General features: G+C 47.9%; 12 protein-coding genes across 12 annotated transcripts; 8 read left to right on the top strand and 4 right to left on the bottom strand.

Moving 5' to 3' along the window:
- Positions 1–119: 119 nt before the first annotated feature.
- On the top strand, positions 120–985 carry BDV37DRAFT_273684 (signal peptidase complex subunit SPC3; the record flags this gene model as incomplete). Its single annotated transcript, XM_032085104.1, has 3 exons — positions 120–265; positions 326–399; positions 468–985. The coding sequence occupies 3 exons, from the start codon at positions 120–122 to the stop codon at positions 983–985; spliced, it is 738 nt and encodes a 245-aa protein (XP_031938753.1).
- A 144-nt stretch (positions 986–1,129) lies between these two features.
- BDV37DRAFT_182260 (YqaE/Pmp3 family membrane protein) lies at positions 1,130–1,931 on the bottom strand. The gene is made up of 3 exons (XM_032079502.1): positions 1,767–1,931; positions 1,551–1,626; positions 1,130–1,424 (listed from the first exon to the last, which is right to left on the bottom strand). Exons 1-3 carry the CDS (start codon positions 1,813–1,815, stop codon positions 1,274–1,276), a joined length of 276 nt encoding a protein of 91 aa, XP_031938752.1. The 5' UTR covers positions 1,816–1,931; the 3' UTR covers positions 1,130–1,273.
- Positions 1,932–2,332: 401 nt separating this feature from the next.
- BDV37DRAFT_182258 (protein kinase PKP2) lies at positions 2,333–4,169 on the bottom strand. Its single transcript, XM_032079501.1, has 4 exons — positions 3,828–4,169; positions 3,648–3,767; positions 3,300–3,582; positions 2,333–3,238 (listed from the first exon to the last, which is right to left on the bottom strand). The coding sequence occupies exons 1-4, from the start codon at positions 3,962–3,964 to the stop codon at positions 2,447–2,449; spliced, it is 1,332 nt and encodes a 443-aa protein (XP_031938751.1). The 5' UTR covers positions 3,965–4,169; the 3' UTR covers positions 2,333–2,446.
- A 714-nt stretch (positions 4,170–4,883) lies between these two features.
- On the top strand, positions 4,884–9,831 carry BDV37DRAFT_255027 (ubiquitin-specific protease UBP15). Its single transcript, XM_032082694.1, has 10 exons — positions 4,884–5,259; positions 5,381–5,501; positions 5,672–5,816; positions 5,879–6,036; positions 6,087–6,276; positions 6,328–6,436; positions 6,493–8,577; positions 8,631–8,945; positions 8,999–9,128; positions 9,187–9,831. Exons 1-10 carry the CDS (start codon positions 5,251–5,253, stop codon positions 9,294–9,296), a joined length of 3,372 nt encoding a protein of 1,123 aa, XP_031938750.1. The 5' UTR covers positions 4,884–5,250; the 3' UTR covers positions 9,297–9,831.
- A 1-nt stretch (position 9,832) lies between these two features.
- Positions 9,833–11,200, top strand: BDV37DRAFT_255007 (emp24/gp25L/p24 family protein). The gene is made up of 4 exons (XM_032082693.1): positions 9,833–10,048; positions 10,124–10,312; positions 10,393–10,672; positions 10,769–11,200. The coding sequence occupies exons 1-4, from the start codon at positions 9,899–9,901 to the stop codon at positions 10,777–10,779; spliced, it is 630 nt and encodes a 209-aa protein (XP_031938749.1). The 5' UTR covers positions 9,833–9,898; the 3' UTR covers positions 10,780–11,200.
- A 597-nt stretch (positions 11,201–11,797) lies between these two features.
- BDV37DRAFT_182093 (uncharacterized protein) lies at positions 11,798–12,539 on the bottom strand. The gene has a single exon (XM_032079499.1). It carries the CDS (start codon positions 12,391–12,393, stop codon positions 11,875–11,877), a length of 519 nt encoding a protein of 172 aa, XP_031938748.1. The 5' UTR covers positions 12,394–12,539; the 3' UTR covers positions 11,798–11,874.
- A 597-nt stretch (positions 12,540–13,136) lies between these two features.
- BDV37DRAFT_182128 (uncharacterized protein) lies at positions 13,137–14,196 on the top strand. The gene is made up of 2 exons (XM_032079500.1): positions 13,137–13,366; positions 13,679–14,196. Exon 2 carries the CDS (start codon positions 13,684–13,686, stop codon positions 14,062–14,064), a length of 381 nt encoding a protein of 126 aa, XP_031938747.1. The 5' UTR covers positions 13,137–13,366; positions 13,679–13,683; the 3' UTR covers positions 14,065–14,196.
- A 745-nt stretch (positions 14,197–14,941) lies between these two features.
- On the top strand, positions 14,942–15,392 carry BDV37DRAFT_182084 (uncharacterized protein). The gene has a single exon (XM_032079498.1). The coding sequence runs from the start codon at positions 15,069–15,071 to the stop codon at positions 15,306–15,308; it is 240 nt and encodes a 79-aa protein (XP_031938746.1). The 5' UTR covers positions 14,942–15,068; the 3' UTR covers positions 15,309–15,392.
- A 314-nt stretch (positions 15,393–15,706) lies between these two features.
- On the top strand, positions 15,707–16,280 carry BDV37DRAFT_182083 (uncharacterized protein). Its single transcript, XM_032079497.1, has 2 exons — positions 15,707–15,928; positions 15,999–16,280. The coding sequence occupies exons 1-2, from the start codon at positions 15,842–15,844 to the stop codon at positions 16,218–16,220; spliced, it is 309 nt and encodes a 102-aa protein (XP_031938745.1). The 5' UTR covers positions 15,707–15,841; the 3' UTR covers positions 16,221–16,280.
- Positions 16,281–16,373: 93 nt separating this feature from the next.
- Positions 16,374–18,100, bottom strand: BDV37DRAFT_255001 (RNA polymerase II-binding domain-containing protein). The gene is made up of 2 exons (XM_032082692.1): positions 17,937–18,100; positions 16,374–17,867 (listed from the first exon to the last, which is right to left on the bottom strand). Exons 1-2 carry the CDS (start codon positions 18,084–18,086, stop codon positions 16,404–16,406), a joined length of 1,614 nt encoding a protein of 537 aa, XP_031938744.1. The 5' UTR covers positions 18,087–18,100; the 3' UTR covers positions 16,374–16,403.
- Positions 18,101–20,147: 2,047 nt separating this feature from the next.
- On the top strand, positions 20,148–21,833 carry BDV37DRAFT_273679 (uncharacterized protein; the record flags this gene model as incomplete). The annotated part of the gene is made up of 5 exons (XM_032085103.1): positions 20,148–20,208; positions 20,277–21,278; positions 21,327–21,392; positions 21,442–21,581; positions 21,633–21,833. The coding sequence occupies 5 exons, from the start codon at positions 20,148–20,150 to the stop codon at positions 21,831–21,833; spliced, it is 1,470 nt and encodes a 489-aa protein (XP_031938743.1).
- Positions 21,834–24,110: 2,277 nt separating this feature from the next.
- BDV37DRAFT_285707 (uncharacterized protein) lies at positions 24,111–24,402 on the top strand (the record flags this gene model as incomplete). The annotated part of the gene is made up of 2 exons (XM_032087786.1): positions 24,111–24,298; positions 24,369–24,402. The coding sequence occupies 2 exons, from the start codon at positions 24,111–24,113 to the stop codon at positions 24,400–24,402; spliced, it is 222 nt and encodes a 73-aa protein (XP_031938742.1).
- Between the last annotated feature and the right edge of the window lie 642 nt (positions 24,403–25,044).

The raw sequence follows: 25,044 nt of genomic DNA, 5'->3' as shown, positions 1-25,044 counted from the left end.
CCTCCCTTTTGCTTCATAAAACATCAGAGATTGTCTGGCTTGCTTCGTTGATCTGCCAATACCTATCCCCGGCCATAGTACTGTCAATTGTCTCAAAGGGACAAAGAAATCACCCCATCATGCACTCGTCTCTGAACCGAGCGCAGGCCGTCTTCGGCTTCTTTACAACCGTGGCCTTGTTCGTCGCTGGTTTTGCGGCGTTGTCTGTTCTGTTATATCCAACCGATGAGGCGAAAGCAGCGGTATCATTGAAGGATGTCAAAGTGTACGTGGCAATTCTCTGTGACTATGTCCATGCCGGTCCACTAACAAGGTCAACACACAGAGTCAAAGGACGCCCACACTACTATTCAAATAAGAAAGAAGAATACGCACAAATGCGCTTCGATCTGGACGCTGGTATGTACCTTTGAATTGCATCAATCAAGACCCCTGCTCAAGCAAGCAACCAACTAACACCGATCTAGATCTCTCCTCCCTCTTCAACTGGAACACAAAGCAACTCTTCGTCTACGTTTACGCCTCCTACTCGTCCTCCGACAAGGAATCTACCCTCCTCCCCCAATCCGAGTCCATCATCTGGGACACCATCATCTCGGCCCCGGAATCGCCGTACTCCTTCAACGCTCTCCGTGAGCGCTTCTTCCCGGCCAAGTCTTCTTCGAAACGGACCACCGGCGCCAAGAAGTCGACTAAGAAGGATAAGGCCGCACCTGGTGTCCTTCGCCTGAGGAACCAGCGGGCTAAGTATCAGATCTCGGATATCACGGGGAAGATGGCGGAGCGGAGTAATGTGACACTTTCTGTTGGGTGGAACGTGCAGCCTTGGGTTGGAGCTCTGTGGTGGAGTCCTGGGTCTGGAGCCGTGCCGAGGACGGGTGGTGATTCTGGGAGGAGTAAGCCATTTCAGTTTCCGGCGTTGAAGACGAAGGCGAGTGCCAAGACGGCAGAAGGCCAGGGTCAGGCAAAGAAGGTGGAGGTCTAGGCTCTTCTTGTGTATTAATTGATCCAGTTAATCATATGTTTTGGGTTCAATGGTTGCTACGTGTAAGTTGCGGTTCGCGGACTAAATATGGAATTGCAATTTAGGCTGCGAATAATAGAAAACAAAGTATTATGAGTAGCACTCGCAGTCATTGATATCTAACCGAAACTAGGCGTGCTTTTTACGCAAAGAATAACGAAAGAATAAGTAGGCCAGGATTATCAGGCATAGGCTTAATGAAACAAGTGTACCGCATCCCTCGTAAGTCGTAACTGCAGCTCCAACTGATTAATTGTGAATGGTGCCATAGGTTGTTCCATGGTGACCACCACGCTGGATTCGCTCGGAGTATACGCCAGGTGCGCGTCCTGTTGCCCCATCGCGTTGCCTGTAATATACATATTCAAGATAGAAGGCGTGGATATGGCCCGGGAGATACCTATTCTGAGTTAGTTGTGCTGTTGAAATGGAGTTGTAATGTAATTGTGCATATAGGTGGTGAATCATGCTAGTCAACGTGTATTCGGCAGAGAAGACCAGGGATTGGATGAACAGGTAAGCGCACCCAAGGATCGTCAACAGAATATTAATGAAGAAATCAGCGCTGCAGCCGGAGATGAGGAAAACGCCAAGTGGAGGGACTAACACCACGTCAGTAAACCAGTACTCTTTCTGTTGGAAGATCAGAGAACGCTAGATATGCACACGGAGACGAATACGAGAAAAGAGTCTCGGGCCATTGGACAGGGGCAAATAGGTACATCTAGGCGGATAAACTTACTGAACAGTGTGACGAGGATCAGGCAAAGCATCGAGCACGTTCCAGCCATTTTGATTGACCCAGATGGTGTCCGGTCGTTATTGAGTTTCGGCTGTCGACTTCACGGTGCGTGATTTGCTGGTGTCGAGATATGTGCCCAGGAAACTGAGAAAGAGAATGGTGAAGAGGAGACCGAATATGTAGATTGGGACGTTGTCGTCTCTGGGGGAATTGAGATGCTTCATGTTGACTATATACTTGATTATGATTTGTATTATTATGTAGGGGTGGGAAGATCGACGTCACGTCACACCAGGGCAAGACCTTTTTTTTTTGGGAGAGAGCGATCGAATAAGGCTGAGTTTCCGGGTTTTTGTTTGCATTCTTCTTACTAACACGTAGGCAACCTCTTTTCTCCTCTGGCCCTGCAAGTTCTTTTGATTGGGAAAAAAGTACATTTCAGCTGACGTCATTCCGGTAGGAGCCGGATGTCGATTTCCCTGCGTTTCCTATTCGGGATTGGTTAGGCGTGAAACCTGGGGAAGTGGGTCTGTGGCTAATTTTAAGCCCTTGGCTAGTACTAGCCACTAACAGGATATCTGGTTATTTAAAAATATTTCTCTATTGTATAGCTAGTATGGCTATAGGTATAGGTACCATGTATATAACAGAAAGAATGTCCAAAGAAGCCACGTATTACATCACACAGCATCAATCGATGCCCTCGTGGTGACTTGCTCGTTCTTGTTGCCAAGCTTGGATATCTGCAGGAATGCATCCACCCCATATCCTTCCAAGCTGTGCAATTCGAGGCTGCCTGCCCAATATTCCGCATAAACTCGGCTCATAGGAAGTCCCATGCCCAGGCGAAGGTTTGGCGGCCGTGAGGTAAGTGTGTCAAGCGAGCTCTCTCGGAATGTTTCCTTGTCAGCCCGCTTCGTTTCCTTCGGCACTGTCAGCTCTTGCATCGTGGCTGCCATTGCCGGAACCTGCTCCAAATTTTGAAGCCGTGCTTTACTGTGAGGGCCTTTATTAAATGACCACAGGTACGGTAGAACCTCGCGAGGTATGCCTCCTCCCTGGTCAGAAATTCGCATGATAACATGCTGTGGTGCTTCGCATACGAGTACTTCAATAGGTGGTGGCTTCTCAGGCAAGCCATTATACTTTTCACTGACAGCCTGGATAGAGTTTCGTAGAAGCTCCCCAATTATATATTCCAGGTGGCTTAGCATGTAGGGAAACGTGGCGTCTAGGTGCCCCTGCACGGAAATCTCGGGGATTTTCTCGGTTCCTGATGCCTGGCGCATCATATCTTGCGCAAGTTTACCACAGCGCTCAATAACCTCCTTTGCGTTGCACTTCAGGAAGACTTCGCCAACGTAGTCCGCATTAGCATCCGTGCGATCCTGGGAGCCAGGAAAGTGCCACGGGGAGTTGAACGTTTCCGTTAACGCCAGGTGTTGTTCCGCTATGACTCGGCGGGAGATTCTCTGTTCGGCAACAGTTAGCCACTTCGAAGGCACGCTGCGCAACTACCGGAAACTGGCATACCGCGCGAAGCAACGTATTCATAAATTGATCCAGCACGTCCGCCGGTAGCAGAGCACGGCACTCCAGCACACCCATTGCTAATCTTGGGATCACCACAAGGTGTTCCTTCAGCGTTTTTCGTAGGACATCACAAAACTTATCGTTGTCCTCGAGTGTTTTAATCTCCGGAATCGTTCGAAATCGTTCAAAGGCTTTATAGTAGAGCTCATATACGAGAGACAGGTGAGGATTAGCTACGACAACATATGGCAGCCTTTGAATATCTCGTAGGCGATGTGCAAGCCTATCCGCCGAATGACACCAAACCTGTTAGAAGGATGCGCAAGTAGCCATTAGAAGCGCACTAACCTAGTTGGAAGCTCCGTTCGCACATAGTTAGCCGAGCTAATAAGTCGAGATTCTGTCAAAGTCCGCCCAAAAAAGGTTAATTGTCGTAAACTTATCGGTCGGATGTCGCGTTCGACCCACCTAGAAGACATCACGTCAGCTGCATGTGGTGGTTAGAGTGTATGTTTCTGGATTCCATACTCATCCAAAGCCGAGACAGGTCTCCATGGTGGTGGACTATGGGGTTGAAGCTGATGGAGGCCCGAATAAGGGCGAAGTGTTGGAGCACACGCTTGTCGGAAGGCCTGCCAGCGCCAAGCTGGATGACTCCGCAGCATATTGCTTCGCTGTGAACTGGATCAAAGACGTCTCATGGATTGTAAGAATCGCGACACGATGATGTGGTCCTCGACCAGCAAAGTTCACCCAAGATCAGGCCTGGATAAACCTTTCCATACATGGCTCACCGGGTTGTGAAATGTGGTGTCTTTACCAGTGGCATGACATGGTGGTTTTATTTCATGACTTGATGCGGGCGCAATCGAAACGGCACTCCGCAGGCGGTGAGAGCTTTCTGTCCCGGCATGTGACGTCCCTTCCTTTTAAACTCTCTTGTGGGCAGGTTCACGTAGTTTTCCGCCTGGGCATCTGATGTGAGTATCCAGATTTAAATTCGAGATTTTCTACTAGAACTCAATTATCATTGGTATCCTTCTCGAATACTATTTTGGTACCTGATTCATACTGGATCGCTGGTTGCAACAAAGTTCGATGTGAAATAAAGCTGAAGCTTACCTATCTATCGAACTATATAAATGTGACATGTATATCAGACCTGCAATCCCGATGTTCAATGAGCTTTTTCCTCCTATGTTTGTTATATCGGGAGGGAAAAGCAACTTGTCGCTCTACAGTGGAACTTGATTACATCGAATATATCCAATTTTATTCAATTTGCCCGTACTAGACATTCTCTAAACACTTCACGTCCAGTCCTTGGTTAGTTCGAACTCGATCAGGGGCAGAATCAAGCCAGAAGCGAGATGATATCATCGTAGATGATCGTTTGTCCAAGGTCGTCACTCATTGTCTGCAATTATCATACCATATCCAGAAAGAATGGGTATTGAAGGCGGCCGTGAAAATCAATTGAACGGGCATCCAGTCTGCTGCCTGAGACTCTATATTCAATGTAGTCCAATTAGAAATCGCGTGAATAATTTTTCAAAAGACTCTTCATTCGATATAAATTTCAATAGTACATACATATATTAAGTACTTTCTGCGCTGGATGTCAAAAAGGTAGCCTATTTGTTTTCGCTTTCCATGCAGCAACTGAAAGAATCTTAATAATATTGTCCCGCCGAGGCATAGCCGTTATTATTGGGTTCTGCGCACTCCGCCACTACCTTAGCTTCAACTCCTTCGGACTGGAACCTCTTCCTGAACCATCTGTGTCTCTGACCACTCGGCGTCCCTACACGCTGTCAGGTTGACCTCACCCTCTAAATATTTTTCTTGCCCCCTTCACTCTTTCCTGTACATTTGTCCCCCATTCTCAAACCCAGTATCGAAACGAGTGTGTCTCTAGATTTAAGTGCGTGGGCGCACTTTTTTTTCCTCTATGGATAACGTAAGTCTTTGTCTCCAACGCTTCATCGCCGCCTTCCTTTGTACCGAAGAGCAACGAAAAATGCTTTCGCCTCATTTCAATACTAGACACACCTAGCTGATTGTGGGGATCACCTCCATAGGTCCCAGATAATGAAATGCTCGTCGACGAATATGAGCAGTATCACAATGACAAAACGGACGATGTTGTTGTCTCCCGGTCCGGATCGGAGGAGCCGGAGCCGGAGCCTCTTGCAGACGATTGTAAGGACTACTTCTATATGATACCTCTCTATTGAATTTGCTTCCTATAAGTTGGCCATGAAAGGTTATGCGTACCCCCGTCGCGGGGTCGGAGATTCCACTCGAGAATATATGATGACAGCATTTCCTCGCCTATTTGGGACGTCTTCTAACGCAAACTTCCGGTATAGATGCAGCGATGATGGCACGAATCCTTCCTAAAGACCCGGAGTTGGAAACCGAAGACGAGGCGTACCATACATGGCATATTAAGGACTGGCGCAAGTTGAAGAAGAAGGAACATGGCCCGACATTCCAATGCGCAGGATTTCCATGGTGGGTGCACAACTTGGTCGCGATTTGACGCTCTGTCGTATGGTTTTAATAATGGCGCATAGGCGGATTCTATTCTTCCCATATGGAAACCACGTTGAGCACGCATCATTCTACTTGGAACATGCATGGGAAAATGAGCCACCTGAGAATTGGTACGCTTGCGTTCAATTCGGCCTTATCCTGTGGAACGTAAACGACCCATCCATCAAAATCTCCCATGGTACGCATGAAATCTATGTGTGAGATATGCTGCTTGCTGATTTTGATTAGTTGCGACGCATCGGTTCAATGCGGATGAGGGAGACTGGGGATTTACCCGATTTTGTGAACTACGGAGGCTGTTCAACGTACCATGGGAAGGCCGTGGAGTATCTCTCGTGCAAAATGACGAAGCTATGGTTACTGCCTACGTTCGTGTCGTTAAGGATCCGACGGGTGTCTTGTGGCACACCTTCCAAAAGTATGTTATTCAGAAGAGCTTTCGTCGAGAATGAAACTAATCCCTTTTTAGCTATGACTCGAAGAAGGAGACTGGCATGGTTGGATTAAAAAACCAGGGTGCCACCTGTTACCTCAACTCACTACTACAATCGCTATACTTCACCAATGCATTCCGAAAGGTACGTGACTGAGTACTTTAAGCGTATTGAGTGTCTACCAATTAACTTTCTCGCAGGCCACATATCAAATTCCGACCGAGGCGGAAGCCTCCCGGGATAACAGTGCTTGGACATTGCAGAGGTTGTTCTATAATCTCCAAACGAGCGAAAACCCTGTTTCAACAGCTGAGCTTACTGCATCTTTTGGCTGGGAGTCTAGACAGATCTTTGAACAACAGGATGTCCAGGAACTGTCGCGCAAGCTGATGGAGAGACTTGAAGAGAAAATGAAAGGCACGCCAGCGGAGAAAGCATTGCCGGAGTTATTTGTCGGAAAGACGAAGACTTACATTTCCTGCATCAATGTCGATTATGAATCCTCGCGAGTGGAAGACTTCTGGGATATTCAACTTAATGTAAGGAACAACAAGACCCTGGATGACAGCTTCAAGGATTACATTCAAGTGGAAACGCTCGAGGGCGAAAACAAGTACGACGCTGGGCCACCGTACGGTTTACAAGATGCCAAGAAAGGTGTTATCTTTGAAAGCTTCCCCCCTGTCCTACATCTTCATTTGAAACGATTCGAGTATGACATCAACCGCGACGCTATGATGAAAATTAATGATCGACATGCATTCCCTATGGAATTTGATGCCACGCCTTACCTCTCCAATGATGCCGATAAGTCAGAGCCGTGGATCTACCAGTTACATGGCGTGCTGGTGCACAGTGGTGATTTGAACGCAGGTCATTACTACGCTTTCCTAAAACCTACGAAGGATGGATATTGGTATCGGTTTGACGATGATAGAGTTACCCGAGCTACCGACAAGGAAGTCCTTGAAGAGAATTATGGTGGTGAATATGAGCTGGCCAACGGTGCCGCTGGCGTCAAGCAACCTTACACACGTGGTCTATCGACGAAGCGCTCCATGAACGCTTATATGTTGGTTTACATTCGGAAGTCAAGGTTGGATGATGTCCTTCTTCCCATAATGAAAGAAGACATCCCGTCTCACATTGAGTCGCGTCTGATTGAAGAACGCGTGGAGCTCGCACGCAGGAAAAAGGAAAGAGAGGAAGCCCATTTGTATATCAACGTTGGAGTCCTGAATGAGGAGTCTTTCAAGTCTCACCACGGATTTGATCTGACGAGCCTTGACCTACCGGCTGGAGACCCAGCACTTCCGAAGCAGTATCGGATACTCAGGGCTCAAAAGGTTGGAGAGTTTGCTGAGCAACTTGCACAAGAAAAGGGCATTAATGCCAATCGAGTCCGATTCTGGGTCATGGTAAACCGTCAGAACAAGACAACTCGACCAGATCAGGTTATTAAGGATCCAGATATGACAGTGGAAGAGGCCTACAGCAGATTCGGCACGAAAGGGAACCCGTTCAGAGTGTGGATGGAGGTCGGACAGCCCTCCGCGGATGGAACGGTTTCTTGGCCAGACAGCAACAATTCGGTGCTAGTCTTCCTGAAACACTTTGATGCCCCGTCGCAGACATTGTCAGGTGTTGGTCCCGTATATGTTCGCAAAAATCAGAAGGTAGCTGAGCTTGCCCCACCAATCCTTGAGAAGATGGATTGGCCTGCCGGTACAGAGTTCATGCTGTTTGAGGAAATCAAACATAATATGATCGACGTTATGAAGCCAAAGCAGACCTTCCAACAATCCGAGATCCAAGACGGTGATATTATTACATTCCAGAGATCGACCAAGGAAGCAGACTTACCTGCCACTGCTCTCTATCAGGATGCGAGACAGTACTATGACTACCTTTTGAATCGGATTGGTGTTACTTTTGCCCCGATAAAGGCTGGCGAAAACGATGAGTTTACCTTGACTTTGAGCCGTAAGATGACTTATGACCAGTTCTCTAAGAAAGTTGGTGAGCATTTGAATGTCGAGTCTACGCACTTGCGCTTCGCTCCTGTCATGGCAAGCACGGGGAAACCCAAGCAATTCATCAAACGCAACCCCAACCAAGCGAACCAGACCCTGTATCAAATCCTCAGTGGAACAATGACCGGATACGGATATAGCATGCACCGTTCTGATGCACTGTATTATGAGGTTCTGGAGACAAGCTTGAGCGACTACGAGTCCAAGACTTCCTTAAAAGTGACCTGGCTTCCGGAAGGCATTACGAAAGAGGTAAATCAAAGATATCTTTGCCATACTGTATATCTATGCTAACATTATACCAGCAAGTTGTGGAAGTATTGGTACCCCGGGATGGCACCATCTCAGATCTTCTCAGCGGACTGCAAAAGAAGGCAAATATTGATGAAGATACGATCCGTGAAGTTAGGATCTATGAGACGCACGCCGGCAAAATTTATAGAGACTTCGTGGGTGATACCAAAATTGCCGGTATCAACGAGTTTGTAACACTATATGCCGAAAGAATGCCCGAGGAGGAGATCAATATGGGAGAGGGCGAGCGCACAATTAACGCCTATAACTTTGATCGCGATTTGAACAGGCCACATGGTGTGCCGTTCAAGTTCGTACTCAAACCGGTTAGAGGACCTTTTTATGCGTTCGATTCGTGCTGCATGCTAACGTTCAATAGGGTGAGGTTTTCAAAGAAACAAAAGAGAGGCTTTCCAAACGGACTGGCATCAAGGGTAAACAATTTGAAAAGATCAAGTTTGCCGTGGTTCCTCGTTCACTATACTCAAACCCGCGATATCTTGAAGACGGTGAGTCTATCGACCTAGCGTAGTATACAGATGTGAGCTAACATTATTATCCGTCTAGATGATATCCTTTCCGACATTGTCGGCGATTCTGACGACCTCCTTGGCCTCGACCATGTAAATAAGAGCCGCAGCTTTTGGAACAGAAGTGAGTCGTTTTTCATCCGATAGACGGGCAGTTCTGTGCTTGTGAGTGTATGAGATTAGTGCACAATTACCTTGCAATTAGCGGGAAATGCGTATGAAAATTCGGCATGCTGGCACACACAAACATGTTTATGAAGAGCTTTATACAATTGAATGAACCTGTGGACACCCTGCTTATCTGTCTTCTACATTTGTCTTTTCCTTTGCTCTCTGTAGACGGGCAGATCTCGATGTTGTCATGATCATAGTCTTTTTAAGAGCTCCTTCGAGGACACTAATCTGATGCATGACATGAAAGCAAAAGCAATAAATAAGGATACAAAGTAACAAGGCAACCTAACATCAATGCTCTTTGTAGGCCACCAGTAGTTTGATACTGTAAATGTGAAGTCACCTCCATAGTTCTCCAGACTGCCGATATAGAAGCTAACTACTACGGGCTTAGACCAGAACTGTAATTTGCCAGAGGCACCTGCGCTGGCTTGGCACCTACTATGCAAACATAGCAAACATAGCGGAACACACAGCTGGCCAGAAGTTGGACTCGCACCGCGCCTTGTGCTAAATCAAGAACACCCCTGGAGAGAATCCCAGCTTGAGCTCCTGGCTCTCCAATACTTTTCACAATGCGTTTCGCTCTGATCATCGGCCTTCTTGCCACTATCGTGTCGACAGTGACAGCAACCGCCCTCACTTACAAACTCGAAGCCAACGAGAAAGCTTGTTTCTACAACTATGTTGACCAGAGGAACGCGAAGGTCGCCTTCTACTTCGCTGTGAGTGCCTCCCCACCATGCTGGTCTTAACCCTGAGGTGGGCAGCGTGGATATTAATCCACTATGTTTCTCTAGGTCCAATCTGGCGGCTCTTTCGATGTGGATTACCAGGTGGTCGGCCCCGGTGAGAAGGTGGTCTTAGATGGAACCAAAGAAAGACAAGGCGACTTCGTTTTCACGGCACAGAGCATCGGAGAATACAGATTCTGCTTCAACAATGAGATGTCGACCTTCGCCGAGAAGCTGGTGGATTTTGAGATTGCGGTATGCTGGGGTTCTTGATTGCATCATGGGGTTTTTTTTCCCTACGTCATTGGAACAATATTGACTGGTACTTAAACCAGGTCGAAAACGAAGAACGTGCGCAACTCCCTTCCCGACAGGGTGCCAGCCCCGAGCAAGCCTCCGCTCTCGAGGAGTCCGTCTACAAGCTTTCCGCCCAGCTTTCGACCATTTCTCGAAACCAGAAATACTTCCGGACCCGTGAGAACCGTAACTTCAGCACTGTTCGTAGCACTGAACGTCGGATTTTCAACTTTAGCGTCATTGAGGGCTTGATGATGGTGTCGATGGCTGGATTGCAGGTCTTTGTTGTCCGGTTCTTCTTCCAGGGTGCTAGGAAGGGTATGTATTAGGGTGCTTCTCAGTGGCTCTGCTCCCCAGCCCCACATCCATGTTCCCTTAATTCAGGTTGGTGATTCAATGCTAACGGGCAAGCAGGTTATGTGTGATGAGCATGAAATGTGTCTATGTTCTTTGATTGAGGCGTCCCCTATTGTATCTACATCTGATTATAGGGTCTAGAATCTTTGCATATCTGTATAACTTGTTTTATTTTCCGTTGAAAACGGTGGATTCAAACATCAATGTACTATGGTCTGATTGTAGTTAGTTTGTGTTGATTGATGAACCGATTCGCTTACTAGACGCTTGTAGTCGCGGTGGAGATAGCCCAGCCTAGGAACCGGTTGGTTACTCACTCATAATACGGTATGAGAGACTTAATTGCTCTTGATAGACCAACTTTTGACTTCAGGGTCCACGCAACAGAGAGACTGGTCAATGCTCTTGGGCTTGAGCTCTTGGTCTGGTGTCTTCATGGAGTGGGTAGTTTGGACAGCATCTTCTGAAAAATAACTTGCATATCTAGACGAAAATGTGCCTTTCGGTAGTTACGTAAATGTCGCTTTTGAATTGATTACATTTCTATGCTCTACGGGTTAGAGGAAAACAAGGACGTAGGTATGACAAGGGGAGTGTGAATACTCCAACGAAATATCGACCGACGTCACAGTAAATATATGATGCCTGTTTCCATTCTGAGATCAATCATGATTACCATGATTATCCTCCAGTGAGCATGAAGTCAATCCCTTCTTCCTTGGCATACAAGAGCCAACACAGAAAATCGCAACGCGCCGAGGGAGGCAGGGTAGGGCCACATAAGCGAATGGAGCCCTAGTCTGTGTACATCATCCACCAGATGTTTAGTAATATTCCGCAGGTTAGTTGGGGGCTAGGCGCAACCATAAGGGTGTGTGAGCAGCGCCGTAGATGTGAAGGAAGAATCATCCCCGGCCTCTGTATGACGTTAGAATCCAGGTCGTATAATGACAGTTGTTGGATGTCCAGAAAGCGCATGGCTTCTGAAGCCTCGCATTTTTGTTCATAGATAGATCCACCGGGTGGCAACATGTATGCTGATCGGAGAGCTTAGTCCGTCACCATTGGTTGGTGTGCAGGGGAAGGGCTAGTCTCTGATGCATTCGGGATGATAGACGATGCTATGAAAGACTGAAGTATGCTTAGAGTTCACAATCCCTGCACTATGCGCTGAGTCTTCTCGCGAATGTGTCAGCCGAATTACTTAGGCGCTTTCCCGACAGACACGCCCCGTATGCAGCCTCGAAGGGACGCTGTGGAGTATCCCAGATCATCGGAATAGGTTTCCATATGACTTGGCGATGGGTCTGAGAAGGTCTGACTTCTGAGTGAAGGGGGTTGTGGATCATGATAGAGCTCGCATTGCTTATCCCAATAACAGTAGACCTTTGTCCAGTTGCATACCCATCGTGCATATGGAAGAGCCCTGACGATTGGAGGTTGTAGCCCGCAGTATAGTATCCAAGACCAACCAGGTATTGCTTTTTTGATTTTTCAAGAACCGTCGACGCCCCTGACGTCACGGGCCCAACCTCAGGCACACGTTGTCCGCCATAACCACTTCCTGCTCCTGGCATTATCACACGAAAGCATTCTTTTCTGGTGGAGTCTTTTTCATGGCTAGAGCCCACTGGCCTCCTCCTACTGGCCCTTGTCTTCCAGTGTCCAGAGACATGCATCATAAGCTCGGGCCTCTTGAGAAAAATTAAATCGTTTCACATACCATCTCGGTGACCACACTCCCAGTTCGGTACTCCGTATACCCACAGGTTTGGGAACCTGTGCCGGGGCTTTTACATAGTAGTGGTAGCCTTGTTTCCATTTTTACTTCTCCACTCCTCAGTTCTGAGCAAATGGGTGTCGTCCTTTCATCCCCTGTGCCGATGATTACTTTGATGGGCATGGGAGGCACCTCGACATTTGCAGATGGCTGATATCACACATGCTATAGTAGGAAATTCTAGACTCGGTCAATGACATGCTCGAAGTGCACGGTCATCCTGCTACCGGCAGGATATTTCGTTGTCAAGGTAGCTGTTTCTATCGTTTTGCGCTGTCGTCGTTCACACGGCGCACATAGGCACACACCTACCTCCTTACGCTACTATTCCGGAGCAGGCAAGAGACTCCCACGGAGACCGACTGGGCTACCCGTCACTGTCAGCACGGATCTACAGGGGACCTTTTAGTAGTATTGAGTTGGATCGGCAGAGCCCATTGGGTTTCCTGACCCAGTGATATTGTTCGGTGACTTCATTTTGCTTTGAAGAGGATGGTGGACGGGCTGACCATCTGGAGCTGCACCGGCCCATGAGTTTCTGGAGCACGGTTAATTCCGATCGATTTCTGAAGTGCCAGGTGAGATAACAATTAATCGAATCACTGGGGCGTCATGAAAGCGGGGGGAAGTTTTACAATACTTCCAGAGTATTAAGAAGAAGGTCTTTGGAAGAGCTCCTCGGACCAATGACATCATGGCGCAAGTGGAAGTAAAATGGAGAAGTGCCCATGTCGCCGTTGTGGATCAGTGCCATACGCCTGACTGACCAATGTGGCTTCGACTCTGATCTTCTGCTTGTTCGCTTGTGATCTCATGTCGCACTTGCTGTCCATACTCATCCCTATTAATTTGCGCCGGTTGAACGGATTCAGAAGGTTGGTCTTCTATATTGGATCTTCAACCCTTCTTTGTGGCGCCTTTGCATCGAGACTATTCACACATTCACACATCTCTTTATTCGACTTGCAGATACCGTCTTTTACTATCATCCTCGTGGTGAAGGTAAGTGGGAGACTGTTGTTTGAGCTCTTATCTCGCATGAAAGCCAGCCGTAACGAACGCCTCTTCCGACCCGGATCTGCGATGTCGTTGGTGCCGCCTCCGAGACGACGATATCTCCGCCATGGATGCTCGCTGCTATCCCACATTGTGATGATGTTGTGAACTAACTGTTCATTCTGAGCTAGCAATCATGACGACTTCCATGCAGCATCCCGAAACCGTGCAGCCTATAGTTCACCCCGATGGAGGAGGGACAAGCCCTTCCAGGGACAGTCATCTTCAAATGAATCGCACGGTCAACCCTCATATGTCTGTTGAGGATTATAGCCGCGTTATGCTGGAGTACACACACAACCGGATGGCATCCTTCGCAGATTTGGACGCCGACAACGGTTCCCCCGTCAGTCGCAGCAGCAGAAGCAGCGCAGGTAGCGGCAAGAGCGACGACTCGGCGGGCGATATGCTTCGTCGAGGCCCTGCACCCACCTCTGCAGGTGTCTCCCACCATGACTTCGGCGAGCGAGGTGGACGTAAAACCACCAGAGATGATGAGAAAAAACGATCCATCTAAATGGACCACTCCCCGAGGTGCAAGAGGGGGGTGTCTGAACGTGACACTGGTGTCTCGTTACCTTGACAAAAAGGCACTGCGTGTCTTGCCGACGAGTTGACGATATGATATACAAGATTTTGGCGATTTGGGGGAGACACTTCGGTGTCTCCCGGCGTTTGATTGTAGCGAAAGCATTTCTGCTTCAAGCGATATATACAGAGCTATGACGTGCTCAAACCGAGTTTGGTGCCTGTCCTTCCTTTATGTTCGGCCCAATTGGATATGCGTACTCCTTTTGGAGCTTACCCTCATCAACTGATAGATATTTGCAACGACATCAATTGGTTCCGCAGTCGGCATGGACAGGTTCCCGTCCAGTGCTATTCGCCTGATGCACTGGCACAAATGCCCACTGAGGACCCGTCTTTGTTTTGGTTTTTTGACTTCAACGTCGTTCGCTTTTCAGTGCTCGTCATTGTTTGTGGCCTAGAATTCTGCCAGTTTTGCTTGTCTTCTTGGCTATACCTGTTCATTGTGTCAGGCTACAGACAGCTAGGAATCAACATATTCCCGTCTTTCCTTCTCACACCCACATAATCCTCTTCATCCAGCAGCTTCAGCGGGTTCATGTCCTGTACATTATGGTTTCAAAAGTTCCTGTACACTACTTGGTTTGGGAATTAAGTGACGGCAGGTTTCCCGTTCAACATACTCCGGTCTATCTATCTACTATCAGCTGTAGTAGTGGTAATACAGTCTATAGTAGTCCTTCCACAGCATCCCCTTCTACCTTTTTATTCTGCTCATCGGAATGGTTAATTGAGATTCATTTTATGCAGGCACAAGCTAGAATACTCACATATGTGCTTAATTCCTCGGAAATTATATACTCATCACCCCTTGCATAATCCTACTCCCCGTCTGAATCTGAATCTTGGTCACAACGCGAATCCCTTGACGTCTACTGCCAACGGTACACGAGCATCAAGCAATACTTAAGGGCCATTGCATCTTCATCTGAAATGCTTTACGGCGCAGGTTATCATCCGAATAGAAATATCCCAACCACTATGTTGACAAGCCTAGCATTCCTTGTCAGTCTTAATTTGACATGCTATTACATTCCATGCAGGTCTAGGCTACCTAATTTGCCTATAGACAACCCGACACGCGGATACCAAACGTGTCGCGCCTATTATCCCTTGTTCCTAGCCTCAAAACGTAGGGGATATCTTGGCTGCGAATCTCAACTTGTCACATAAACACAGGGATGAGCTTCCCCTTGCCCTCGTTGTTTACCATACTTGATCGTTTACAGCTCTACTTCTCTTTACGAACCAGGCACTCGCATCCAGCATCTCTCGATCCTCCTCGACCACAAAGCTAAAGGCAACGACAAGCGCCCACTCAATCACAATGAATCCCAAAAGCATATTGCTTCTTTTAACCACAGTAACCCTCGCAACTGCTGTCCCTTTCTCCCAGCAGCAGACCCCAGTCTCAGCCCCGACTAAACAATCCACACACCCAGCGCTGAGCGCCGCCTCTGCCTCTGCCTCACCAGAAGCACACACCGGCATCTGTCCAGACGCCCACCGGTCCAAACAATGCTGTCAAAGCATCGACGGAGTCGGAGATACCATCACCAAATCATTGGGCCAGGCTATTCCATGGTTTAACGGGGTTAAGTTGTCAAGTATCTTGTCGCTTGATTGTATTTACTTCTCTTTTTTCTTTATGTGACCTCCCTTCATCTTCTTTTTATAGCTTGCCGCGCAGCTGCTGATATCAGGCAATGGCAGGTCAAGCAATGGCCGATACAGATCCGAACGAAGATTGTCAAAAGGATGTCATGTGTTGTAATGGATCGCCAAATGAGAAGGTATGGCTTTTGTATTTTTCTTTTCCTTTTGTTTCGAAGAAAAAGAGCAAAAGCTGACACAGATGAACAGGGAGATAGCCTAGCCAAAGAATGTGAACCTTACGAGAAAGCAATGAAGGATATGCAGGAAGCTCTGGAGAAGAATAAGCAGCGGCCTCTTGAGAAGGCGATGAGTTGGGCGGCTATGACTAGTTCGATGCTGGCGGCTTCTTCGTCATCTGCGGCGGCGGCGGCTTCTTCGTCTCCTAGACTGGCTTCAAGCAGTGTGCATGCTGTGCCCACGGGTCACTAGGGAATGCTCTTGGGCCTTATAGGGGGGTAGTTCAGGGCTTGATTTACGTGAGGTGGATTTCAACTCTTATCCCAATTCTAGTAAATCTGGTGTTACTAGATGGGTTGGTGTTGTTCGTATATTGCAGATTAGATTTTTTTTTCTCATGAACTATTATCGTGCTAGCTTATTGTACATTTAAAATTACCTCCATCCACGACCAGATGGGTAGCCATGCTGATTCCAGCCTCTCCCGGAGTGAGGCGGAGGGAAATGATAGGACCCGGGTGGCATTTGCTGTCCCTGTGGTACATGTACTGGGGGGAACTGCTGAGGAAACTGTCCACCTTGTGGTTGGAACGTCGGCGGAAAGTTCGAAGGGCCGTAGTTTGGCAAAGGTGGAGGTGGTGGTGGCCATGGACCCTGATAATTGGGTGGAGGCGGGGGTGCTCCTGGCATTCCTTGGGGGAATACTGGTGGGCCTTGTTGAAAATGCATCGGCGGCGGTTGCGGAGGAAAGCTTGGGGGCGCAGCACTGTTAAATTGATTGTGGTGTTGCGTGGGCATGGGCCGTGGTGGTGATGGTGGTCGAGGAGAATATGATTTCTCCCGTGAACGCGAGCGCCGGGGACCACTTCGTGATCGAGATACAGAGCGTGAACGAGAATCATACCGGCCAAACCTGCGAGGTGGAGTACGACTCCGTGACCTCGATCTGCTCCGTCCGCTGTCGTCGCTATAGCTATCACTGTATCGCCTTCTCTTGCGAGGGCTTGCGCTGCGACTTCGAGAGCTGGATTTCGCATTCCTCTTCTTCATTTGCTGGCAAAACCCTCGAGACCACCCGTAGTACGTGTCACCGCTGAGGATGTCGCCTGTAATCTTGTCACGTATGACTGTCTGGCCCAGCTCATCAATATCAACTACTTCATCTTCCTCGGGCTCTGGTTTCTCGATTCCGTATATTTGATCAACGTCTTTCAGAAACGCTTTCAAAGCGATCACCAACTTTTCATCCGCTGGTCCAGCCAGGAATTGCAGTGGTTTGATCGAATCAGGACGAAGTGGAACAGTCGAGTTAGGGATGATGTGAGGGACAAGGTTGCCTGCGGGAAGATCATAGTAAGGAGTAGACTGGTCCCCATGGGTCGATGGCATGATGAATGGTGCATCCTTGCTCGGAAGCCGGTGGGCGGCGTCCGTGTTACTCTCTTCGACGTCAATAGAGGTCTTGACAGGGCCCGACAACGCTGAGTTCTTGACCACCTCCCGCAACTTGTTAACATAGTCGCTGCCGTAGTAGCCATGCTGCACCCATATATCCAACAGGGTGTCCAGTCGTCCGTGGTGCTTGGGGTGCTTCTCTCGGTCGTAGGAAGCAGCATAGCCCAGTAACTCCACAATGTACGGCTGCAATGAACCAGTCAAGGTGGAAAAGGCGGCAGTCGAGTCCAGATGATACTTGGTATGATGAAACAGGTCATTCAGCAGGTAGAGTATGTGTAGCCTTTTCCTCTTCGCAGAAATGGGCCGGGTTTGTTGTGGCTTGGCTTGCGGTTGCTGCGCGTCTTCATTGAACGAACCAGAGAGCGCAACCAGGTATTTGGCCCAAACATTCACCCGATTTGACGAGGAGACAACGTACTCGAGAAGCCAATCTTTGCAGGTCTAACGGCCGCGCCGAGTCACAGATTTAGTATTGCAGTGTATATCGGTGCTAAGGACTCGCAATCAAACCTGGATGTTTGCTGGGGAGCAATGCGATAGCGCCCTGTCCAGTGAGGTATGGAACGTTGTAATCTCGTCGCGTGGGACAGACGTGGGGTCTGGGCGTAAAAGCCCCGCGGAGAATGAGGCCTTCGCAATGGCAAGTTGATGAGAGGCCATTGCAGGCAGTAGGATCTCTTTTGAGGGTGTTGTTGGGTTCTTTATGTCAAGTTGGCTACGGAGTTGATTGCGGTTTGGGTTCCGCTTATCGCACGTGATCACTTCTCTTTCCGTCCTATTCCCTTTCCATCTCCAACACATTAAGGATACGAACAGCATAAGGCATCACAGAGGCTACATATGTAGTTCCTGCGTCTACTTCTTCTCAAGATGCCTTTAGACTTATGGGAAGCACACTTCTTGAGATGAATCGCCCTTCAGTAGGCCGCAGTGCAGATTTGACATTGTTGCATTGCGGTTACCTCTCGCGCAGGTCTACAACAATAGCTTGACACGGTCCAGCAGAAGAGGTTTCCGCTTTAATCTGCGCGTTCAAGAGAAGACTTCAGTATATCCCAGTGAGAGGGCCAAACGCTCGGCAGCTTATACAAAGTCCACCTGTACGCAGCTGCGAAATGTACTGAGTTGCAGGGGCTCGGTCTTTCAGCAAAATGTCCAAAGTAACGTATATAGGGAGACCTGTGTGAATATTGCGCTTGCGACCAACCATTTCAGTAGGGTAAAACAATACAACTGCGGTAATCCGATTATGAAAATGATCAGAGTGAGGATGGCCGAAGAACAACTCTTCCTTTAGGATTTTATACGCTACGTGGTCTTGGAAGTGGATACTCCTTGCAACCCTCATCTTCGCCATGTGGCTTCCTCCCTGTGAAACTCGCAAGGCTACGTTTAAGTGTGCCCACAGTAAACCATCGTTGGCACTGTCTCACTCGAACTAGACAGAGTATCCAGCTGTTATATCTACATGACTATGCTGGGCGACATCAGCCTATTCAGGTCTCCAATTCTACTCCCGCTAGAATCCTGTGCTAATATTTTTTACGTACAGAGACATTGGATTGATTGAAGGTGACCCTAGGCCGAAACAGGTGAAGATCATGCATAGCCCTATATCTCCCCTTTTCCCCTTGGAGGCTCCAACGGCTGGCCTCAGCTCTAATCTGAAATGAGCGGATTATATAGGGGTTCATGGGCCGATGAACATGGCTGTGCAAAAGATTTCAGCTAAAAAGACCCTGATGAGTGATGGGACAGGAGATACACGTCGCACAGTCTAATGGCCCTATTGAACTAGTAACGTCTCACTCATAACGGCAAAAGCTTGGCACTTAATCACTCCGCTGGACCCTGGCCATTGGGATTGCCCTCTTTGTAAAGGCGCGAATCCTACAATGCATGTCTCGCATGCACATTTCTTGGCACACTCCTACCCATCCTGCTTTAATTATAAAGAAATTCCTTCTTTTCAGCGAAAACAAACTGAGGAGGTGATGGTACTCCTACCAATCCGTTGATCAATTTGGCTGCTCAAACAGGCACGCGTTCACATATTACTCGTTGTACCTCCAACTCAATGAATGCTACGAACTGCTACTGCGTAGGGAGTTCGAAATGAGGTCGATCTCATCGGAGACTTCTCTCAAAAAAAAGGCAAGAACGCACTGGGATCGACAGGAACACTACTATTTTGGCTACTTTAGCGTTGCCGCTTAGTCTCTGAACCATGTATGTATGTACGTAGTATGAACGGCTGAAGCGTCCGTTGTCCTGAATCAAAAACATGCCAAGGACAAGTCCACCACGCTATCGGAGAGAACCACTAAACAGTCATAACACCCTGTGAACTATGGATAGGGGATTTGAGAGCAGAGATGCATGACAGGGGAAGACTTCAGTTCTGGGAAACTAGACGACCCTTGGCTCCTCTTATAGCTACGGACGCCTCTCGGACATCATGTCTAGCACGCAAAGATTCATCTTCACAGCTGGTCCCAGCTATACTGATGGTCTTTCTGTTTGCTTGAGCGTTGTAGTCATAACCGCTGCTGCGACACTGATTTCAGGCCCCCAGGATGGCCAACTTTGTTCGTTTTTGGCTCTCTTTCAGCCTCTTGATCACTCTATCGCTTCAGCAAAACGCACCCCTCGTATTCCGCGATGCCAAATCACCTGAACTAGCTGGGAAACAGCTCCTAGTGAGAGGTACACGATATCACAATGAGTCGCACCATTCTCATCTTGAACCTCAAAGGAAGGATTCCTTCTATTGGACTGGTATGTGTACTTGTTCAATGACCAAAATTCAAATACCTCGGGGGTCTCTCAACTTCTAACTTCCAACAATAGCTTCTCAAGACGGACAGCCGACTTTCGCCGAGTTTGCCGTTGAAACCGACGATGACACAAGCGTGGTGTCAATGGAGCGATTCAGGTATTTGCTGAAGTCAGTCCGTTGTACCAATACTAGTTTGGCCGTCAATTTCAAAAGCCAGAAGTCGTTCGACTACATCAAGCATTCATGGAAATGGGTTAATGCGATTGAACGAAACACTCTTATTGTGGTCGCCGGCACTGGTCAGTGTGGATGGAATACGCATAGAGTGCCATTCGCTGCTTCGAAAATTGAGTTTGACGACCACACCAAGACTGCGAAATTGCAGGTTCGACGATCAGAATGGAAGGATATTTTCCACTCCTTTGAGCTTTCTGTGGGTAGAGTGGCTAAAGAAGAAGCGCACGATACATGTGTCGCGCCACAACACACAAAAAGAAAAGAGCACGAGAAAACCTTGACTATGAGTTTTGATCATCCGTGGAATCTTCCTCAGAAGGACTTCTCTACCCCCGAAGATCCCTTCTCTTTAACACTGTCGTGCGATCAATGTGGCACAAAAGGAAGCTTCGAACTCGGTTTCTACCTTAGGACCAAGAAACATATACCCAAGGCCGCAACGTTCACGCTTACACCCCACGGCGTGTCTGCAAGACTGGGGCCCAAGTTAACATTAAGTGGAGACTTCACCGAAGAGTACTCTCAACAGCTCGACCTTGCGGAGATACCAATTTACGGGTATTCAATCCCTGGCATCTTAGATCTAGGCCCGCAAATTGTCTTTAGCCTTGGTTTCAGCGTGGGTCCGGTGTCTGGCTCTGCTTCTGTTTCCTCGGGGATAGACATCAGCCTTCTGGACTCTGCAGAGCTCAAGATTGACCTTCTCTCACCTCATGTAGTGCACTCAGGGTGGACTCCCCAGGTTCGTGCAGAACCGGTACAGGTAGATGCTCGAATCGAAGCCGGCGTTAATATTCATGCCAAAGCTGCAATCCAATTGGCTGCAGAGACTCTTGGTATGTATAACTGATATCATTCATAAAGATAGATACTCACCTGGATAGGCCATGGATTTGCAGCAGGAGTCAACTTGAAGCCTGTCCTCGGGGCCACGTTATCTCTCTCCGAGTGTGAGTCATCTCCAGGTTTAATTATCTTTATCTTGGCTGATGGATATAGCAACCGCTGGGGTCTGCGAGGATGATGAGAAACATCATGTTTTCGGGGTCAGTGTGGCTCCCTCGGCTGGAGTTAGTCTCAACGCGGAGATAACGAGAGCCAGTGGCAAGGGGAACCCTTTGGCAAAGCTCACAATTGCTGTAAGTTGTATACATGTACGAGGCATTGATAAGACTGCTAACAACTAGGAGGATCTCAATGAGGCCTTACCAGAGACGTGTATTGGCTTCGGTCCAGTTGTTGCAAATAGCAGCCTACCAGCCAAACGAGATTCAAGCGGAATGGCGAGCAGCCAGTCCGATGCTGATTCTTTATCTACTGCCTCTTCCTCCGATGCTCATCACAGACATCACAGGAGACATCATCATCATCATCACGGTAGAAGGCATTAGATGCTAGCTTCGCATTGTGCCAGTTGTACCTGTGGAGGCCAGATTCTTCCAAGTTCATCTCCCTTTCTTTTCACCTGTTCTTATATTTCGACTCTCGCTTTTAATCATAATATCTTTTCGTATACATATACATATACCTTTCCTTTCTTTTCCTTTTCTTTTTTTTTGGGGGGGGGAATTAGAATCACCACAAAGGTCAAAAAGAATCTCCTTTCATGCCACCGTGTCTATTGCGGAATGGTACTAGTTGTGACATCTGATCGTCTCAGGCAATAAGGCCCTTAACCTTCCCTGTTTGGGGGAGTGGAGAGTCCTCAGGCTGCCAGGTGCAGTGGCACTGGAGCTTAATTCAGTAGTGGTCTGATCGAATCTCGTGCAGCCGTGAGTGGAGCATCATTTCTCCAGATCACAACAGCTCCCGGTATTATAGACATCATTCTGAGCAAGCAATATGATAGTGTCTGCTTTCTTGGTCCCTGGTTCGGACCTATAATTTCTCTCGTCCACGGCGTTCTTAAGCAATGTAACTCTAGTACCTATTGAACCTTTCATGACAGGATTATATATATATATATATACATAGTTTCACGAAAAATGTATACTCAAAAATAGTAAGCCTTCAAGATGAGTTCTCCTGAAGGAGGCAATTAGGGTAGTGGTCAAAGTGGTGCCCTACTTTGCATGAGAAGCTTGTGAATTAAGTGGGTGGAGCGGTACATTACTGTGCCCTACATTTCCCCAGGCCTTCGAGGTCCACGATGTAAAGTACTAGTGACTTTTTCTTCTGGCTAGAAAACAAGAAAGTGATGAAAGACATCTATGCGCAAGCTTGTTGACGGAATATTACAAGCATTATACTAGCGATGCAACGTACTGTGCACCTAGAGAAACAACTACTGAACTAGGAAGTTTTTCTCCTAAGGTTGCCCAGATTGATTACTGCACGTGGAGAGTAAGATGCCTTAGGGCTGCTTAGCATTCGGAATAGATCCACTAGCTTAAGTTTGTACTTAGGTCTCGAATCGAGCGGTTCGTTATCGGGTATCGTTGGTAAGCTCGGGGGTAAAAAGAAGTTACCCTTAGTGCTTTCCAGCATTGTTGGGGTCAAGGAGGACCCTTTGGAAGAGTTGAACAATCTGAACTATTAATCAGCTGGCTAACGAGTCATCCGATGTGTATAGCACGTCAGAACGAGGGCTTGAACTAGCTTCTCAGAATAGGGGTATGTTGGGCAGGAGATACTAGGCTTAGCTTGATTGGAGCTTAGGAAACAATTTTGAGATTGGTTTGGCTTTAGGGTTGACTCATTTTTGTGGAGTCATCAGGCAGACAAAAGGCCTTCGGCATCCGTACTCCTGCGGCCTTCGGATGGGCAACTGCCGCCATCAGAGCACTTGATGATGAAACGATCCGATGTCAGGTTTAACCGTTCAATATTGTTTTAACTCGATTAGGCGCTGCAAGTATGGAATGATGATACGGAAACGCAACTACCGCGATCAGCGCCCGTGTTCTTGGACTCCATCGCCCCGCAGTTGGATCGTCTCTCTTCGGCCGGAAGTCGCGACCATTTTGCCCCTCGATGGCGTGAGTCTGCACACCACACGGAGTTTACTCACCGTTAGTTGACGTAGGTTGTCCAGCCCGGCTCGTTGAAGTACTCCTGTCTTATTTGGTGTGGGGTATGTATCAACCCTTTGAGTGCCGTCGTTCTTTCCATAGCACATGTATGTACATATGTTTGTATGTATGTACATACTTAGTACTAATATGAAGTTGTTGAACTACTTCAAATAATACTCGGTATTTACTGTAAGTTGGCTCTCGGGTTGCTCTTCCGACCCCCGAGGTCATGGGGAACGATAGGGTGGTATGGTATTGTCCGTACCGTTCCCGCGATCTGTTTCTTTCTTTACCCACCTCATGGCATCATTTCTCGAGGACTAACGACGCAGCCAAAGACCCCGCAGAAGGAATTCATTCCCCACTGGGTCGCAACAAATCGGCCCACTCGGCTCAGGTGCTCGTCTCTACACAGTATAGCTGCTACCTTGCTCAACCTACAGGTCGTTGGTACATCGATCATTATATCACTCACCCTATTATATAAGTAGTGGAAGAACCCCTGGTCCTCTCTGGTCCTAATTCCAGTTACATTTTAAACACTTGTGACCACTACCATCGAACATATCGGCGCTTGCCACTAGATCTAGAACTTTACAACTTCGTTACATTATAACATACTACTACTAGTATACTAGCACACTACACTACAAGATGGCTATCGCTGTTCGGTTCGTCCGCCCAACTATCCGCCATTTCTCTGTCCGTCGCCCACAACCAGACACTCGCACCTCTCGATTTGTCACCACTTCGTGTCTCTTCTCCGCGGTGGTGCTGCCATTTGTTCCTCCAGCCCTTGAGAGTTCTCGCGCTAAGAATACGGACGGTCCCAATTGTAATAAGTATGTTCTTGACTGGTCCATACTCTGGTACACAGGGATTCGGTTGCTGATTGGCTGACCTCTTCTCCAGGCCGCACCCACCGCTCTGTTTTCATGCCCGTTAAGATGTCGTCTCGGTTACCATGCCCGAAGGAGGAATCTGTCACGGTACCTGACATGCATCGGGACATTTCCCGTACTTCCACCAATCTTTGATGCTACGGCCTTTATTTTCCTTGATTTCGATATCACCATCCCTGGTGGACTTGCAAATGGTGGGCGTACGGACGTTGATACTTATTACACATACCACAACCTGGATTCCGTGGTGTGAAGCGCATAATTGTCGGACGGAGTTTGCTGGCGTCGTGCTCTTTTTATCTATATTACGCATTTCTAATTTTGTTCTCTTGGCGAGTCTGCATGATTGCGAGCATCGGGGTCCTGCATACTGTCTCGACCAGAGAAAAGATTCTTACACGCATGTTCACCGCAGCGATCATGCAAACTCGAGCGCAAACGAATAACCCATGCTTCCCTCTGGTAGGGCAGTTGGGTGACAGTGTTGCTGCAGTGCAGAAATGAACCATGACAGATTTGTGTACCTTACACAAGGTGCAATATTGTCGAGTCTAATTCACTGGATGAATACTCAAATGAAAACAACATTTTTGATTCCCTAACACAGCCTGTAAAATATATACCACGAATCCCGGCAAACTTCGCGAGATTTAAGAAGTCGGCTAGCTCGCAAAGCATATAATCGC

The sequence above is a fragment of the Aspergillus pseudonomiae genome, assembly GCF_009193645.1.
Source record: "Aspergillus pseudonomiae strain CBS 119388 unplaced genomic scaffold BDV37scaffold_64, whole genome shotgun sequence".
NCBI lineage: Eukaryota > Fungi > Ascomycota > Eurotiomycetes > Eurotiales > Aspergillaceae > Aspergillus > Aspergillus pseudonomiae.
Note: the sequence above shows the minus strand (reverse complement) of the source record. Positions and strands in the feature narration are given on the sequence as shown.

Excerpts from the sequence above, each read along its gene's own strand:
- BDV37DRAFT_255027 (XM_032082694.1), top strand. Across the intron at positions 6,037-6,086 it reads ATCCATCAAAATCTCCCATG|TTGCGACGCATCGGTTCAAT; the intron begins GTACGCATGAAA and ends GATTTTGATTAG. Across the intron at positions 8,946-8,998 it reads TCAAGTTCGTACTCAAACCG|GGTGAGGTTTTCAAAGAAAC; the intron begins GTTAGAGGACCT and ends AACGTTCAATAG.
- BDV37DRAFT_182260 (XM_032079502.1), bottom strand. The coding sequence starts at position 1,815 with ATGGCTGGAACGTGCTCGATGCTTTGCCTGATCCTCGTCACACTGTTC. Across the intron at positions 1,627-1,766 it reads GATCCTCGTCACACTGTTCA|TCCCTCCACTTGGCGTTTTC; the intron begins GTAAGTTTATCC and ends ACGTGGTGTTAG. Across the intron at positions 1,425-1,550 it reads ATTCTGTTGACGATCCTTGG|GTATCTCCCGGGCCATATCC; the intron begins GTGCGCTTACCT and ends AACTCAGAATAG.
- BDV37DRAFT_182084 (XM_032079498.1), top strand. The coding sequence starts at position 15,069 with ATGCTTTACGGCGCAGGTTATCATCCGAATAGAAATATCCCAACCACT.
- BDV37DRAFT_182083 (XM_032079497.1), top strand. The coding sequence starts at position 15,842 with ATGGCAGGTCAAGCAATGGCCGATACAGATCCGAACGAAGATTGTCAA. Across the intron at positions 15,929-15,998 it reads ATGGATCGCCAAATGAGAAG|GGAGATAGCCTAGCCAAAGA; the intron begins GTATGGCTTTTG and ends ACAGATGAACAG.
- BDV37DRAFT_255007 (XM_032082693.1), top strand. The coding sequence starts at position 9,899 with ATGCGTTTCGCTCTGATCATCGGCCTTCTTGCCACTATCGTGTCGACA. Across the intron at positions 10,049-10,123 it reads AGGTCGCCTTCTACTTCGCT|GTCCAATCTGGCGGCTCTTT; the intron begins GTGAGTGCCTCC and ends ATGTTTCTCTAG. Across the intron at positions 10,313-10,392 it reads TGGTGGATTTTGAGATTGCG|GTCGAAAACGAAGAACGTGC; the intron begins GTATGCTGGGGT and ends TACTTAAACCAG.
- BDV37DRAFT_182258 (XM_032079501.1), bottom strand. The coding sequence starts at position 3,964 with ATGCTGCGGAGTCATCCAGCTTGGCGCTGGCAGGCCTTCCGACAAGCG. Across the intron at positions 3,583-3,647 it reads CGAACGGAGCTTCCAACTAG|GCTTGCACATCGCCTACGAG; the intron begins GTTAGTGCGCTT and ends TTCGGCGGATAG. Across the intron at positions 3,239-3,299 it reads TGAATACGTTGCTTCGCGCG|AGAATCTCCCGCCGAGTCAT; the intron begins GTATGCCAGTTT and ends GTTGCCGAACAG.
- BDV37DRAFT_255001 (XM_032082692.1), bottom strand. The coding sequence starts at position 18,086 with ATGGCCTCTCATCAACTTGCCATTGCGAAGGCCTCATTCTCCGCGGGG. Across the intron at positions 17,868-17,936 it reads GCTCCCCAGCAAACATCCAG|ACCTGCAAAGATTGGCTTCT; the intron begins GTTTGATTGCGA and ends CGCGGCCGTTAG.
- BDV37DRAFT_182093 (XM_032079499.1), bottom strand. The coding sequence starts at position 12,393 with ATGATGCATGTCTCTGGACACTGGAAGACAAGGGCCAGTAGGAGGAGG.
- BDV37DRAFT_182128 (XM_032079500.1), top strand. The coding sequence starts at position 13,684 with ATGACGACTTCCATGCAGCATCCCGAAACCGTGCAGCCTATAGTTCAC.